The 13,756-nt window shown below is 44.7% G+C and overlaps 1 protein-coding gene across 9 annotated transcripts in view; it reads right to left on the bottom strand.

The window, feature by feature from the left end:
* dscamb (Down syndrome cell adhesion molecule b) overlaps positions 1-6,626 on the bottom strand; it is a 177,342-nt gene extending 170,716 nt beyond the window's left edge. For all 9 annotated transcript variants that reach the window (XM_083637246.1, XM_083637248.1, XM_083637244.1 and 6 more), the window contains exon 1: positions 6,492-6,626. In XM_083637246.1, coding sequence (XP_083493372.1) covers positions 6,492-6,534 — 43 coding nt within the window. In that variant the 5' untranslated portion in view covers positions 6,535-6,626. The remainder of the gene's footprint in view (positions 1-6,491) is intronic.
* Between the last annotated feature and the right edge of the window lie 7,130 nt (positions 6,627-13,756).

Below are 13,756 nucleotides of genomic sequence, written 5' to 3'. Positions count from 1 at the left end.
GACCTGGGCATTATATGGCCCGGGGGCCAGAACCGGCCCTCATGATGGTTCTGCCTGGCCCGGGAGGTCTAAGACAAACCACACCATTTTACTTATGAAGCTAGAATGAGATGACCTAAATTGGCTGTTTGCAGTGATTTTCAAATAATAATAAATGCTGAAGAATAAGTTCACAGTACGTTTTCTATAAATTAATCTAGTGATCAAATTAGAGGTTACGGCATGACAATATTTTTTTGGCCCCCAGAAACAATCTGGGTTTCTCATTTGGCCCCCCAGGAAAAATACTTGCCCACCGCTGCAGTAAAGTGTAACGGTAGACTGAAGAGAAACTGACAGACATAGGCTATGATTAAAAAAAGGGTTGGTATATACAGTACAAGAGAAGCCCAAATATGAGAGGATGCCAAGCTCAAAGGGAGCAGGGGAGAGAGAGAGAGAGAGACGTTGGTGATCCACAATACATCAAGCACATGCATCCCGCCTAGGCCAGAGTAGCAGGGATCAATCTGGCCCGGGGCCTCAGTGTGGAGTTCAAAGCGTGGCCCTGGCATGTGGAGGACTAGATTAAGAGGCAGTATTTATGAGGTCCAGCGTGAATGTTTGTCTTGGTGGGAGATGAATAGCAAGCTCATCACACCTCCACCACCTGTCTTCCACAATGGACAAAAGCTCCGGCGGGCCGCTCGCCGCTCGCCGCATGGATGCATTGTACAATACACTGACCTATGCCTGCATGCAGTGAGCACCCGTCCCGCTATGTGCCTTGCACACTGCAGGCATTTGTGCTCTCGTGCAAACTATGTGCTTTCCTGCAGGACACCACCATGTGTCACTTTAATCACCAGGTAAAATACAGATGCAGCAACCTTCAATTGGCATCTGGGCCATTCAGCTGCTAGCCGGGAGAGGTGGGACGATACATCGATCTGCAGCGATGCATCGATTCAATGGTCAACGATCCAATGGCATCGATGCACAGTGAAAAACATCGATATAAATCGCCATGATGCTATAAACAATAAACATTATTTCTATCATTTTTATTTTGAAATTCCACGCCACATCTGCGTCAACATTTCCACCCAAGCGCATCTCTTTCCCCATACAAACAAAGCGAGCGCCATGGCAAGCACGCAAGAAAAAGAGGGATAGGATATTCGCTCCCCTCTCGGATATAAATCAACGCATATCGTCTAATATGGATCGCAGCCCCCTGAATCGAAACATATCGGAATCGTATCATGGCAGATTTGAATGATATTAGCAAATATCGAACTGTTGTCCAACGAATCTGTATAATATCGTAGCGTGATCAAACCTTTGTGATTCCCACCCCTACTAGCCGGCTGCCAGCCAAGATCAGACACTTAAACAGAACAGAAACTTAACTTAATATACTGTAACTTAACATCATTTAAACCAATTCAACCTCTTAATAAACAGGATAGGATTATTTTCTCGAAAGCAATGTCCCTTATATGGTGTAACACAGTTCAGTTCTTTGGTATGGCAGCCAGCTGGCAGGTGAAAGGCTGGGACCACCAACTGAAGATGGCTGCCACAGTAAATGCATGAGGATGTGTCTGGTGGTGATATTGGTGCAGAGGTACAACACCCCCACATGTACAGAGTAGACACACAGGATCAGAACAGAACAGTGCAAACCACATTATGGACTGCAGAGTGTCGGCTACACTCTCTGATGTGATCACAAGAGCTCACACAGCATTAGAAGCCGAGATAACCAAGGCATTCTCGTGTCGTTTCATACACCAATGCTGAAGCATCGCAGATGTTGGATTACCCTTATTTTGTCTGTCCACCATCTTGACATCGGTTCGGTTGGGTAAACCAGGAAGCAGTCAACTGACGACCACACATTGATTTGGGTGTAAAAGCTGAAGCGAACATTACACACAAGGTTAGTCTCCCATTCCTTTTCAATGGACCAGCTCCAGGTTGTACATCTTGAAATATAGCAGTCCTGAGCTTTGGGAAAGATTTCCGCTTCTCGAACTCTAACCATCCTAGAGCTTGAGCATAGCAAACTGTAGTATTTCCCAGGTCACTGGCAGAAGCCGTGCCTTAATAATATCAATATATTTCAAAAACGTATGAAGGCAGATACTCCTGTGTAGAAGTGCTTCTATCTTGATTGAGTCTGTTTTAGCCTGTCAAATAATATAGCAGTTCCTCACTACAGTACCTGTGCGGAGCGGCACGGTAATATAATGTAACATGTCACTTTGACAGGTGCTGAGTGAATTAAAAACATCCTCTCTTACTGAGAAACCTGTCTGAGAGGGAAACCCCCGCCAGATGTACTACAACCTCACTTTACACGCATGATCAAACACCTACATCTGGGTGCTTAGGGCTGTTCTCCTCTTCCCTGCAGATGCTAAATGATATCGTTAACATTTTAATGCAAGAGACATTTACGCGAGGGCTCGCGCAATTACACCTCTGATTCAGCGGAATCCAGACAGACACTGTGTGATCGGTAATTAGATTTTACACCGGGTGAAACGGTGTGCGTACGTACGCGCACGCACGCACCAGTCGCCAACGCCTGCTCCTAATTAGAGCGCTAGACAGGCTCGAGGAGGTACGGTACAGTACAGTAGCCCTCATTATACAGCTAGGATGTATGAACTAGGGGATATCTATTATGATCTCACATCAGCGTTAGCAGCCCTTTCCACTGAAATCACACGCAGACTTAATGAACGAAACTCGACAAATCCTCTCGTAGGACAAGCGGCGTAAAACTGAGCAAGACTTAAGTGGGTTTGTAAACTTAATTCTCTCAATTAGATATTCATATCAGAGCGAGGCGGCATGAGATGATCTATCGCTCGACTGTGCCGTATGTGTTTTCACAGTGTAATCTAATACCGCTCCCGCAACCAAACCCTAATTGGTCATTAGTAAACAGTCTAACGACTGTAAGTGCATCTGTACGGCTGATCGAGTTTCAAGTGCTCTCTCCCAGTCGCTCGAAGGGAGCCTGCAAGGCCACCGTGGGCCACTGGAAGGGCTGTTGGTCTTTGGACATCTTTAAATAGTTTTGGAGGATCCGGGGAGCTCCTCCTTGGCACTCCAACAGATGGGGCTCTAATCAGCGCGCCGCCTTCGTTGCCCCCATGTAGATTAATTGCCGTGCAAACACTGGTTCCCCTCTTTCTACTCCCAGCCAAGTTCAGGACAATCTATCCAGCACAGTCCCCGTAGCCTTTCCATCCCGCCTTTCAGGTTGCTAATAATGTGGGGTCATGTAAAGTTGGCAGGCTAACTGATGTTGGCAGCTATTTACTGCACTGTAAGCTACGCTGGGCTACGCCGCGGAAGAGATTCCTCCTTATTTTCAAAGTGGATCTGCCTTTACGCTGAGAAAAGGTCGTGGCTAATTGAGATCAAAATTTGATTGCGTGATCTCGTGACCGGAGTGTAAATGTTAATTTATTGAAGACAAGCAGGATAAGTCCTGTTAAGTCATGAGCATCAGGTTAAGCTGTGTCTGTCTACAAATCATTGCAGTGGTGGTGGGGACTGTGTGAGAAGCCTGGCCTCATTATGGCTTTGCAATGAGAATGTGAATGGGTCAGTTTGAGCTCGCTGTGGTTTTGCCTAGAGGCAGCTGTCAGGGAGAGATATTGAATATGTTTCCTCTCCTGCACTGATGGCTGAATTTATATATTCCACTTTGATAGATACAGGAAATAGCAAAGTGTAGGCTCTTACAAAATAATGCAAAAAAAATAAAATTGCCTGTTGGCTGATTTTGAAAGTGACAGATTTAACCGTTTCAAGGCCTGAAATGTGATCAAAGGGAAGAGTAATCTAAGGACTCCTTCCTTCAGGCTCCTTTAATCACTTGAAATGATTAATCAATTGCAGTGATTGCCATAATCAAGGCAATTAAAATGACAGCATTTGTAAACATTGTGCAAATGCGTAGCAATGGTTCTTTTTGAGATCGGATACTGAGTTCAGGAAACTGAGAACTTATCACTGTGCATTGTGGGGAAATACAAAACCCAGTTCTACGTTCCAGCAACACAGGATTTTTATTTAGATCAATATTAGCATGTGTTGTCTCTTCTGACTTCAATAGGTGACTTCATGCCATTAATCACGCGTATACTGTACATGCACATTGAGGTCTCAGGAAGAGACTATATCCTCATTTAGTGCTTCCGGGTCACCTCAGTGTGCAGCCAGAGCCAAACTCCCACTTCTCTGACACCCGTAAAGGAGGTTACCATAGAGACAGGCCAGTGAGCATGTGATAGGTCTAACTCTGAAACAGCAAGAATTGTCTAGAATCCAATCGCTGTGCTGGCTTCCATCTACAAGGTCATTCATTCATTCTGACAACGCCTGCTCAGCCGATGAACACCTCATTTTCATGATAATCAACAAAACATCCAACCGCAGCTATAGGACAAAGTCATACAGCGAGGCTCCTGAACAATGATAGAGAAATCAAATAAACTGACAAGGCTAACGGCATGCGATATTACATGTCCTTAAAAGAAAAGATTGCCGTGCAAATGAAGAAAAGGAAAGTATAGGCCTATAACGTCTGCACACCCAGCATATATACTGCTTATTCCCTATCAGTTGTTTGCCACGGGCCTCCTCAATAATCCCTTATGCAATAAATGGACACAATCTTGCATGGCAGTTGATCTAATGTCAGAGTCAGATGATTATGATTAATGAGGATTCCTTATTGTTCCTTTATGAGTTTCAGCAAAGCTGGGCTGAGGGAGATACCATTTTATATGGAGTCGAATGTCAATAAACTGCGCTGACTGAGGGTTGCCTCCGCAATGAAAAAGAGACGACACAGAAACAAAAATCCATTTGGAAGCCTTATTTTATCATCCAGGCCAGGAGGGAAAATCCATTTTGGGGACACGCCATATCACATCACTGTGGGTGCACCAAATCATATAACTGCCCCTCGACGTGGCAAAATGTATTCATACCTCTAAACCCTCACTTCCCCAATTTTTGCTTCGTGAATTTAGCTCACTTGGCCCGTTGATGTAAACATCATCAATTATGGGTTTGATTTCGCCTCAACAATCCCATCATGTCACCCTGTTGTGTTTTTCTTAGACATGTTTCCATTTTCTTTCCTTCTCCATCTTCCAGCATCCCTGTTCTCGCCTTCTTCGACTCTCCCTTTTTCTTTCCTCCTTTTCGTACACACCCAGTCAGCCATAATCCCTCCATGGTCAATAAATGCTTATTCTGATCCTGTGAATGCAATAAACTGTATCAATTTTCTGCTAGTTGATTATAGATATATGAGCAGACAAATTCTGCACACAAATACACGTGCACGTGCGCGTCCACATGCATTCAGTGTCAACCACATGCATGTGTGCGCGACACACATGCACTCACACAAGTACACATGATGTGTACAAACACACACACACACACACACACACACACACACACACACACACACACACACACACACACACACACACACACACACACAAACACTGAACAACCAAATCTAGGTTTTTGAATATAGTATTTGAATGGAGAATGAGGCTATAGCTATTTGAATGGAAAATGTATCTAATATTTTTCTTGGTGCATTTTGTGAAATACCTTTTGCATTCTGAATTAGAGCATTCTACTGAATATGCCTGGCCTCTGTTGAATGTTTTTGACCACAATTGCAGAGGTTTCTTTTAAGTACTGACATAAGCAATGTTTACGTTTGATGCTTCTTGTCCTTCTATAATCTATGCTTCAATGCAATGAACATAAAGCCACAAACGGTGAGATCTTGCAAACATTTAGATAGAGCCATAAATATAAATGGATATTTTTACTCCAAATGTGTGTTAATGAAAATAAAATTTTCTGACTCTTAAATGTGTGCAACATTTGATCCTTCTTATGTGCTGTATTCATTTAGGCTACTTTGAACTTGAAAAATATGCTCTCTGTGGGGGAGGGGAAAGGGGTTAAACCAAATGTCCATTATATCAAATACGTCACTTATTACTAAGGGCCACAGTGGAACAAGGTTGTGACAGAAGTATTGGGCATCAAATAAAAAACATAAATAATTTACATGCATTGAATGCAAATAAGCAAGTAAGAATTTAATCCATAATCAAACCTCCCACAAATTATGCCAATCAAGCAATTAAATGTGGCCCAAACAAACCTAATTTATTCATTTATATTTCATTTGGCTGAGGGTGCTATAAGGCCAGAGATGAGTCTTTAATGCTTAGGCGAGCCTAAACGATTTAAAACGCAGTTCATGCCTCGCCCGTCTCTCTCCCTCTATCAAGGGTGTCAGCCTTTTGACAAGCATATAAAATCCTTTTCATGTGGGACACAGGTGACCTCCATCCTCCCTCTTCAGTCACTTTGCTGCCTACCAGTGATTTGCCTTTTGGAATATGTAATGAGCACTAAAAAAAGAGAAAAGGATAGAAACTTACCATTCAAGATGCTCTGGAAAAAGATAAAAGCCAATATCCACATGCCCTGCTCCGTTCAATCCCCCCAAGCTATGCTTTCTCTTCTTCCTCCGACCGGCGCCTCCCTGGGTTTCTCTCCTGTGCGCTTAAGCTAAGGTTAAACATTTGTCACTGTCTTGGTGGAAGCCGGTCCAAGTCTCTACTTTTAATTTCACCTTCCTACTTTGTTGTTACACTCTTTTCTCTTTTTCCCGAACCCTCTCTTTGCGCAGGGAACATGCGCCTGTGATTGTCTTGGGGAGAGAGCTGTGCTCAGACTCTTCTCTGCTCCGCGTCTTGCTTCTCCCTATTCAAAGGGATGCTGAAGGGGTGAAGCCCAGGTGTGATGCTGAGTCAGAGCGTGCTAGCAGCTCATAAAAAAATGTCCGAATGACAAAACTGGCTAAACTAAATAAAAAATAGACAAATAATACTAATAATGATAATAATGTTACATGCTCCGAAATCCTAGATAAAAGATTGAATGACGAATCATCCTTGGGGGCAAAACAGATTAAAATATTAGGAAATGAAAAGAACTAAAATAGCAAAGAAGCAAACAGGGGCGAGAGGGTGGCTCAGTAAGAATGAAAAACAGATTTTGTTCTGGGACTCCAAAGTCAGATCATCTTCACCGCCTCTGTGCGTCCAGCAAGAGGCGAGCAAGCGCATCTTCCCCGCTGCCGCTCTCTAATCGCACCACACCGACACTGTGAGCATGACAGAATAACCCTCTCCCCTGCCCCTGCACACGCTTTCATTCCTCATTGCCTTAAAGGAGCAGAGGCGGCTGCCGGTGGGTCCTCGGGGCAAGGCACTGCTGGAGGTGAGAGAGCACGCGGCGACTGGCGCATTTGCATTAAGGAAATGAGCCGCACCTGACGCACCTAGGATAGCATTTTCTTTTACGCACGGCACGTGGATACGCTGGGCTCAAGCTGAAAGCGCCGTCTGTGCGCGTCTGTGCTTCTAATGGGTGTGTGCAGGTGCGCGAAGAATATTTTATGCAAGATTTGGTTTGAATCTGGCCAGTGGCCAATGGCGTAGGTATTTTACATAATAAGGACTGAGGAGATCCTTTAGGAATGGAGATACTATACAAGGACACCCAATGACTCCTATTTCTGTCCTCGTTTGATGCGTGGAAAGGAAAATGTATAGTCAAAAGATGTGCTTCATTGAATCACAATGTACATTGATTGAAGTGAAACGAAAAATCTAAATAAGGCAACATTTTGTCAGTGGTTACAGAGTGAATAGGGTTCAACTATAACGCACCCCCCACCACAAACGCATGCACACGCGCCATACAGCCTCCCTCAACCCCATAATCCACCCACTAACACCACCACCCCTCCATTTTAATGCCTGCCTTGAAGTCAAGAGTGTAGGAAGCCTGTGCATGGGCCAGAGCACAGAACGGGGTTACAGACGATACGAACCAGCAGGGCAGTCTGAATTTCTTTTTGTATTCCACATGACAGAATAGTTAAAAGAGAAAACAAATTACGCCAGGACGCTAATTTTCTCTCCTTAGCCTAGCACGTGGTGGTATCACAGAATGTCTATGTGTACAAACAAAAATACATTTTCAAAATAAGCTACTGATATAAAGATTGTGCTTGGCTACTGATATGGTTGTAGGCTGTGTGTGTGTGTGTGTGTGTGTGTGTGTGTGTGTGCGCCAGTGTGTAAAGCAGGCCAAGATTTTTTCCCCTTTTAAATATGTCCCATATATATTGTTTTATTCACATGGACAATAGCCCATGCCATTCAAGTGCATGTGTGTGTGTGGTGTGTGTGTGTGTGTGTGTGTGTGTGTGTAAGCAGTAATTACCCCGATATCTGTCTTTTAGCTAAGGAAACTGAAGGAAGGATTGAGGCATGGTGCCGTATGAGGACTTGACCTTTTCCTGGCACAGCTCATTTGTCCATCTGTCTGTCTTCCATCTGTCTATCGGTCCCATGTTCCGTCGACCTGTCTTTCTGTGCATTTGCCTGTCTGTCCACCTGTCCAACTCCCTGCCTGCCTGCATGAGTCTTTGCCTGCTGCATTGACTGCACTGCATTACTGAACTATGCTGTTCTAGCCTGCCTTAAAAATGATATGGCTCTCCTTTTTTCTGATCTCTGCTCAATGAGTTATTTGGCAAAGGCCAAAATTGACAGATTTAATGTTTTGTAAATAGTGCTGGATCTTGATGTTTAATTGATTATTCTATTTATGACAGCATGTACGCCGAATGTGGTCAATGTTCTGTACCTGTGTGTGTGTGTGTGTGTGTGTGTGTGTGTGTGTGTGTGTGTGTGTGTGTGTGTGTGTGTGTCTGTGTGCGCGTGCGCGTGCGTGGGACGAACTCCATGGGTGGAGGGCAGTCGGTCAGTGATCCTGCCTGTCTTTTGCAGTGGTTTAGGAGTACTGGTCTTCCAGCGTTGGATTCTTGGCATGGACGAGCATGGAAGTTCATTAGGAGAGACAGATTGTGAGATATGAACATTTAAGAGGGAGGATGCTATACGCATACGGTGTCTGGCCACAAATGTTTCGAACCTTTGTTTATAGGCAAGGTTTTCTCTGTTCTATTTCACCAAGCTTTGCCCCTTGCCAGGGCTATATCTATCCAATCACGAGTGAGAAGATACACACTGAAAACTTGACATGCACCTCAGCCAATCAGGAAATGCCACAGGGATACATAAAGAATATGATATCCCACCCACTTGCCAGTCCACGTTGCTTCAGCACTGATAACGAACAACTAATAGCCTAGGAAGGCTTCGTCTCGATTTTGGCTCAAAGAAAAGAAGAAAGAATGTAGGCTGCCTACTGGTATTGGGCGTCCGGGTGTAACCTGCGTTGTGTTGACAATCCACACAGCAACTGATGTTAAGGGCTTGCCCAGGGTGGAGGCAGGATTCGATCCACCACTTGCGAAGCACACGCGCTAACTGCAATGCCAAGAGAGCTATAGCTCTTTCGCCAGACCTGCATGGTGAACGAGCTTTTATACTGCAGGGAGAGAGTTTAACCAACAACTCGCTACCACTCGGAACTCAAAAGCACTCTGATTCACTCGGTTACACGGGTGCAGTGGTAGATTCCCTGCCTATAGAGGGTTGCAGGTTCAAGCCCCCGTGTTACCCCCGGCTTGGTCGGGCGTCCATACAGGCATAATTGGCCGTGTCTGTGGGTGGGAAGCTGGATTAGGGGTTAATGTCCTGGTCGCTGCACTAGTGCCACCTCTGGTCGGCCGGGGCGCCTGTTCGGGGGGGAGGGGAACTGGTAGCCTGGTAAACCAGCCCGTCACGTGAACTCACATTTCATTTGGTTCTGCATGACGGTCTGGCCCCAAAGCCAGTGGGGGGGTTTAGCAGAAGCTGCAGAGCGGAAGAGCCAATCAGCGACTGCGCTGTGATTGACAGCGCAAGTTGGCCAATCAGGAATGCCACTAGCACTGCACTAACAAAACAATAATGGCCGCCTCCTTGCCTGATCGTCTCGAGGAGTAATGTCAGCGTTTGTCTAGTTTAAACAGTCATAAAGTGCAGTTATTGCAGAAATAGACTAAATAACAATAATTAAACAAGTACAAGAGTATCGCGGAGTTTCTCGGCGGAAAATATGTTTTTGCCATTCTCCCGAGTGGATTTGGGTTTGACTGGATCCGACGTTGATTGGCTGAAGGAGTTGTCTGTCAAGGCAACTATGCCCGCCCATGCTCCTGCCCCTGCTATGGACTGGGTGAAGAGTTGGGGCCAGACCGTCACGCAGAACCAAATGAAATGTGAGTTCACGTGACGGGCTGGTTTACCAGGCTAGGGAACTGGAGGGAATAGCGTGATCCTCCCACAGTCCCACATGCTACGCCCTGCCGGTAAAACTCCTCACTGTCAGGTGAAAAGAAGCGCCTGGTGATTGCACATGTATCGGAGGAAGCATGTGCTAGTCAACTCTCCCTAGATCGGCAGAGGGGGTGGAACAACGACCAGGACAGCAGGGGGAATTGGCCAAGTACAATCGGGGAGAAAATGGGCGGAAAGATCAGGAATTCTTTGTTTGTTATGTTTTGGTATGTATTTTGTGGTGTTTATATTTGTCCCTGTATGTATTTTTATATGAAACCCTTTTATTTTTGCTGCCCATCTTGACCAGGACTCCCTGGCAGAAGAGATCTCAATGGGACCTTCCTGGTTAAATAAAGGATAAATAAAAATAAATGCGATGTATTTCAGTTCCGCTGATGACGTGTCTTAACGTGCAGGCAGCTTACGAGCTTCGCATGCACGCAGCCGGGCTCACCACGCCCCCGGCCTGCCACCGGATTTGCCTCAGTACCTGTTACTTCAGCTCAGGGGTCGGCAACCTTTTTGATATGAAGTGTCATTTTCAAATTTGCTTGTCAATCAGTGTGCCACGTATGACTGACACATCAAAATGTAAATCTCCAACGGATCTAATGTTATTCCATCCAAAATCAGGACATTGATATGACAGCCTTATACAACATACACAGCATGGTCCTTCTCTGTCTTCCACACTGGCATTTTTCACCTGCTTTCTGCTGCCATGGAAGGCAACCAATCAGAGGCAGAGTAGAGTGGGTCACTACCGTAAATATCCTAAATAACAGGCCACCTAACTGCAAATGGCTGTGAGGTAGGTAATTTGGCATGGCACTTCAACATTTCTACAAAAGAAATCTTGAAATCTCACACACACTGCCCGACTCTCGCGGGACTTGACTGCGTCACTACTACACTATGGTGTCCGGTGATGCACCAATTTAGAAGTACAGTGGTGAGTTTGTGTCCAGGGCCCACGGTCATGATAAGTCGTCCATGACTTGGCTGCTGCCGTGTGGGAGGGAAATCATATCCTTATGTATCCCTGTGGCTTTTCCTGATTGGCTGAGTAGGTGTAAAGTTTTCACTGTGTATCCCCTCAGTAGTGATTGGATAGGCCATAGAGCCCTGCCAAGGGGCTCAATTTGTGATCATAGAGCTACAATACGTAACCTTCGTTCTGTTCTTCTGTTTCACATAGACCCCTTATACGACTACGTCACACTGACATCACGCAGCGTCGATGCGCAAGACGGAGGCAGAAAGACAGACTCCGCGCAGCCCTGGCAAGTAGTTTTTCAGTGGCTGGAAAACTATTTGAGCTAGACATGTCTTCGTGTTGTGCAGTGGGATGCCAGAATCGGAAAGCTATTGTAGCAGAGTATTCGGGTCCGCCTATTCACACTTGGTTAATAAAATAATAAACGATAGAGCCAGTCTGTAACGTTATAACAAGCTTCTCCCCACTCTCTACGGCAACTCGAGGGAACATACACAGCCTCGCACACACGCAATAGAAGACAACACAACACTGAACAGTCTGTTACCCTATCAACAAAGCAAGGACTAAAGTTTTACCGAATCCCGTCAACTCATACTGCTTTTAATGCTAACCGTAGGTGTCTTTGGTTACAAGCCGAAAGAGGAAATCGTTAAAAATGCTGTAGGCTGCTAGTAACAGCCACATCGCTCGGTTAGTTAACAACCAAGTAACGTTAAATAATGTCATTATTGAGTTGAACTGATTGGAACGAGGACATCATTAAAAATGCCCAACTTTGTAGTACTCATTTCATAATCAGGTAAGCTGCCTGTAGCTGTAGGCTGCTCAGCCACATCGCTCGGTTAGTTAACGCACAAGTAACGTTACATAATGTCATTATTGAGTTGTGTGCATTATCAACATAACAATATATCTTTGCAAGTTACAGAATAATTATCTACGCTATCCCCAGTTATAAAGGAATGCACGATATGTATTGCTGGCCACTAGGCTTGGCCAATTGACAGCGCCAGTGCGTATGGGTCTGTAAAACATATCCCATTAACCAACGTTAATTTCGATGCATAACATTGCTTATCACTAGGCGATAAGCTGTAGTAAGCCGAGAACTGCATTTTAAAACTAAAATCTAACTGTGTGTCGCAGATGAGCACAGAGCAGTCCTGACAGCGGGGCTTTTACACAGTTCTCTGTGTCTGTCAATGCTGGGCTCACGGCTTTTTGCCTACACGATGCGCGCGCAGCTCCAATGTTGACAGCTGTATAAGGGGTCTATAGGCTGCAGCTGCGTACATTCACACATAGGAGCTGCCCAGTTCAACCAGTCTTCAAACTGCTGCTGACTACGGTGCTCCACTGGAGAAATCGGGGGTTAAGTGCCTTGCTCAAGGGTACCAGAGTATTAATTACTGTAGTTTTTGTGTAAAGTACAAGGTGCTACATTGGAGGATTTGTTGTAGCTGAAGGCACCATTAGCAGCCTGCAAAGAGAAACATAAAGCCCAAAGAGTAAACAAAAAATGATCAGGCTGAGTTCAAGGGATCAAAAGTTAAGAAGGAATCTGTGGATTTAGCAAGTTCCATCTGGCATTTTGGGCAGAAATGAGGTTTTGATATAATCCAGCTCATCAAACAGAGCTTTATGCGTAGCTGAAATTAAAATGATGAAAAACCGTATGTGAATGGGAAAAGAAACCCAAATCCAAAAAGGTTATGTGTGGAATGTGAAAAGTGCAATGCTATAACTATCACAAAACTGCTCTAGTAAGCACAGATGCAATTCCGCTGCTCCATCAACCTTGGTGGCATTTTTAACCCCTTCTTACCCAGGGAGGTAGACCCATGGCTTTGTTCATAGCAGTAGCCAGCTAGGATGACGTGTAAAGGGGGCCACATATATACAGTATATACACACTCATACCCTGGAGTTAGACCCAGTATAAACACAGTCCTACAGTATGTGTTTGACAGCAAACAAGCATAGAGTAACAGCAACACTGACCTGGATCATATGACAGGTCATCACCCTCGTCTGAACATGCTTATGATACTATAGTAGACTGAGAAAAGTCACAATAATACACACCGTAACAATATAAGTGTAAGTGTCTGATATGTGGTTAGCAGGGGGTATTGTCCTTTCACATTAAAAAACATAATAACTACCTCCTTCCCTGCTGTATTCAAAAATATCCCTCATGCATCAATGTGTGAGTGGATGGTAACCGTCAAAATCAATCTTTTTTTTTTGCCATGTGCATCCTTCAGATAATAACCACACAAAAAGTATAAAGACAAGGGGGGGATATTTTTTTTTGCCCCAATATGTTAGTGCAATATTAGAAAGTGCTTTGTAGTTGTAATTTTGGTGATAGCAAAGATCAAATGTAATTGATGGTGCA

The sequence above is a fragment of the Poromitra crassiceps genome, assembly GCF_964638095.1.
Source record: "Poromitra crassiceps genome assembly, chromosome: 5".
Lineage (NCBI taxonomy): Eukaryota > Metazoa > Chordata > Actinopteri > Beryciformes > Melamphaidae > Poromitra > Poromitra crassiceps.
The sequence above is the reverse complement of the archived record's forward strand: the minus strand, read 5'-3'. Positions and strand labels throughout refer to the sequence as shown.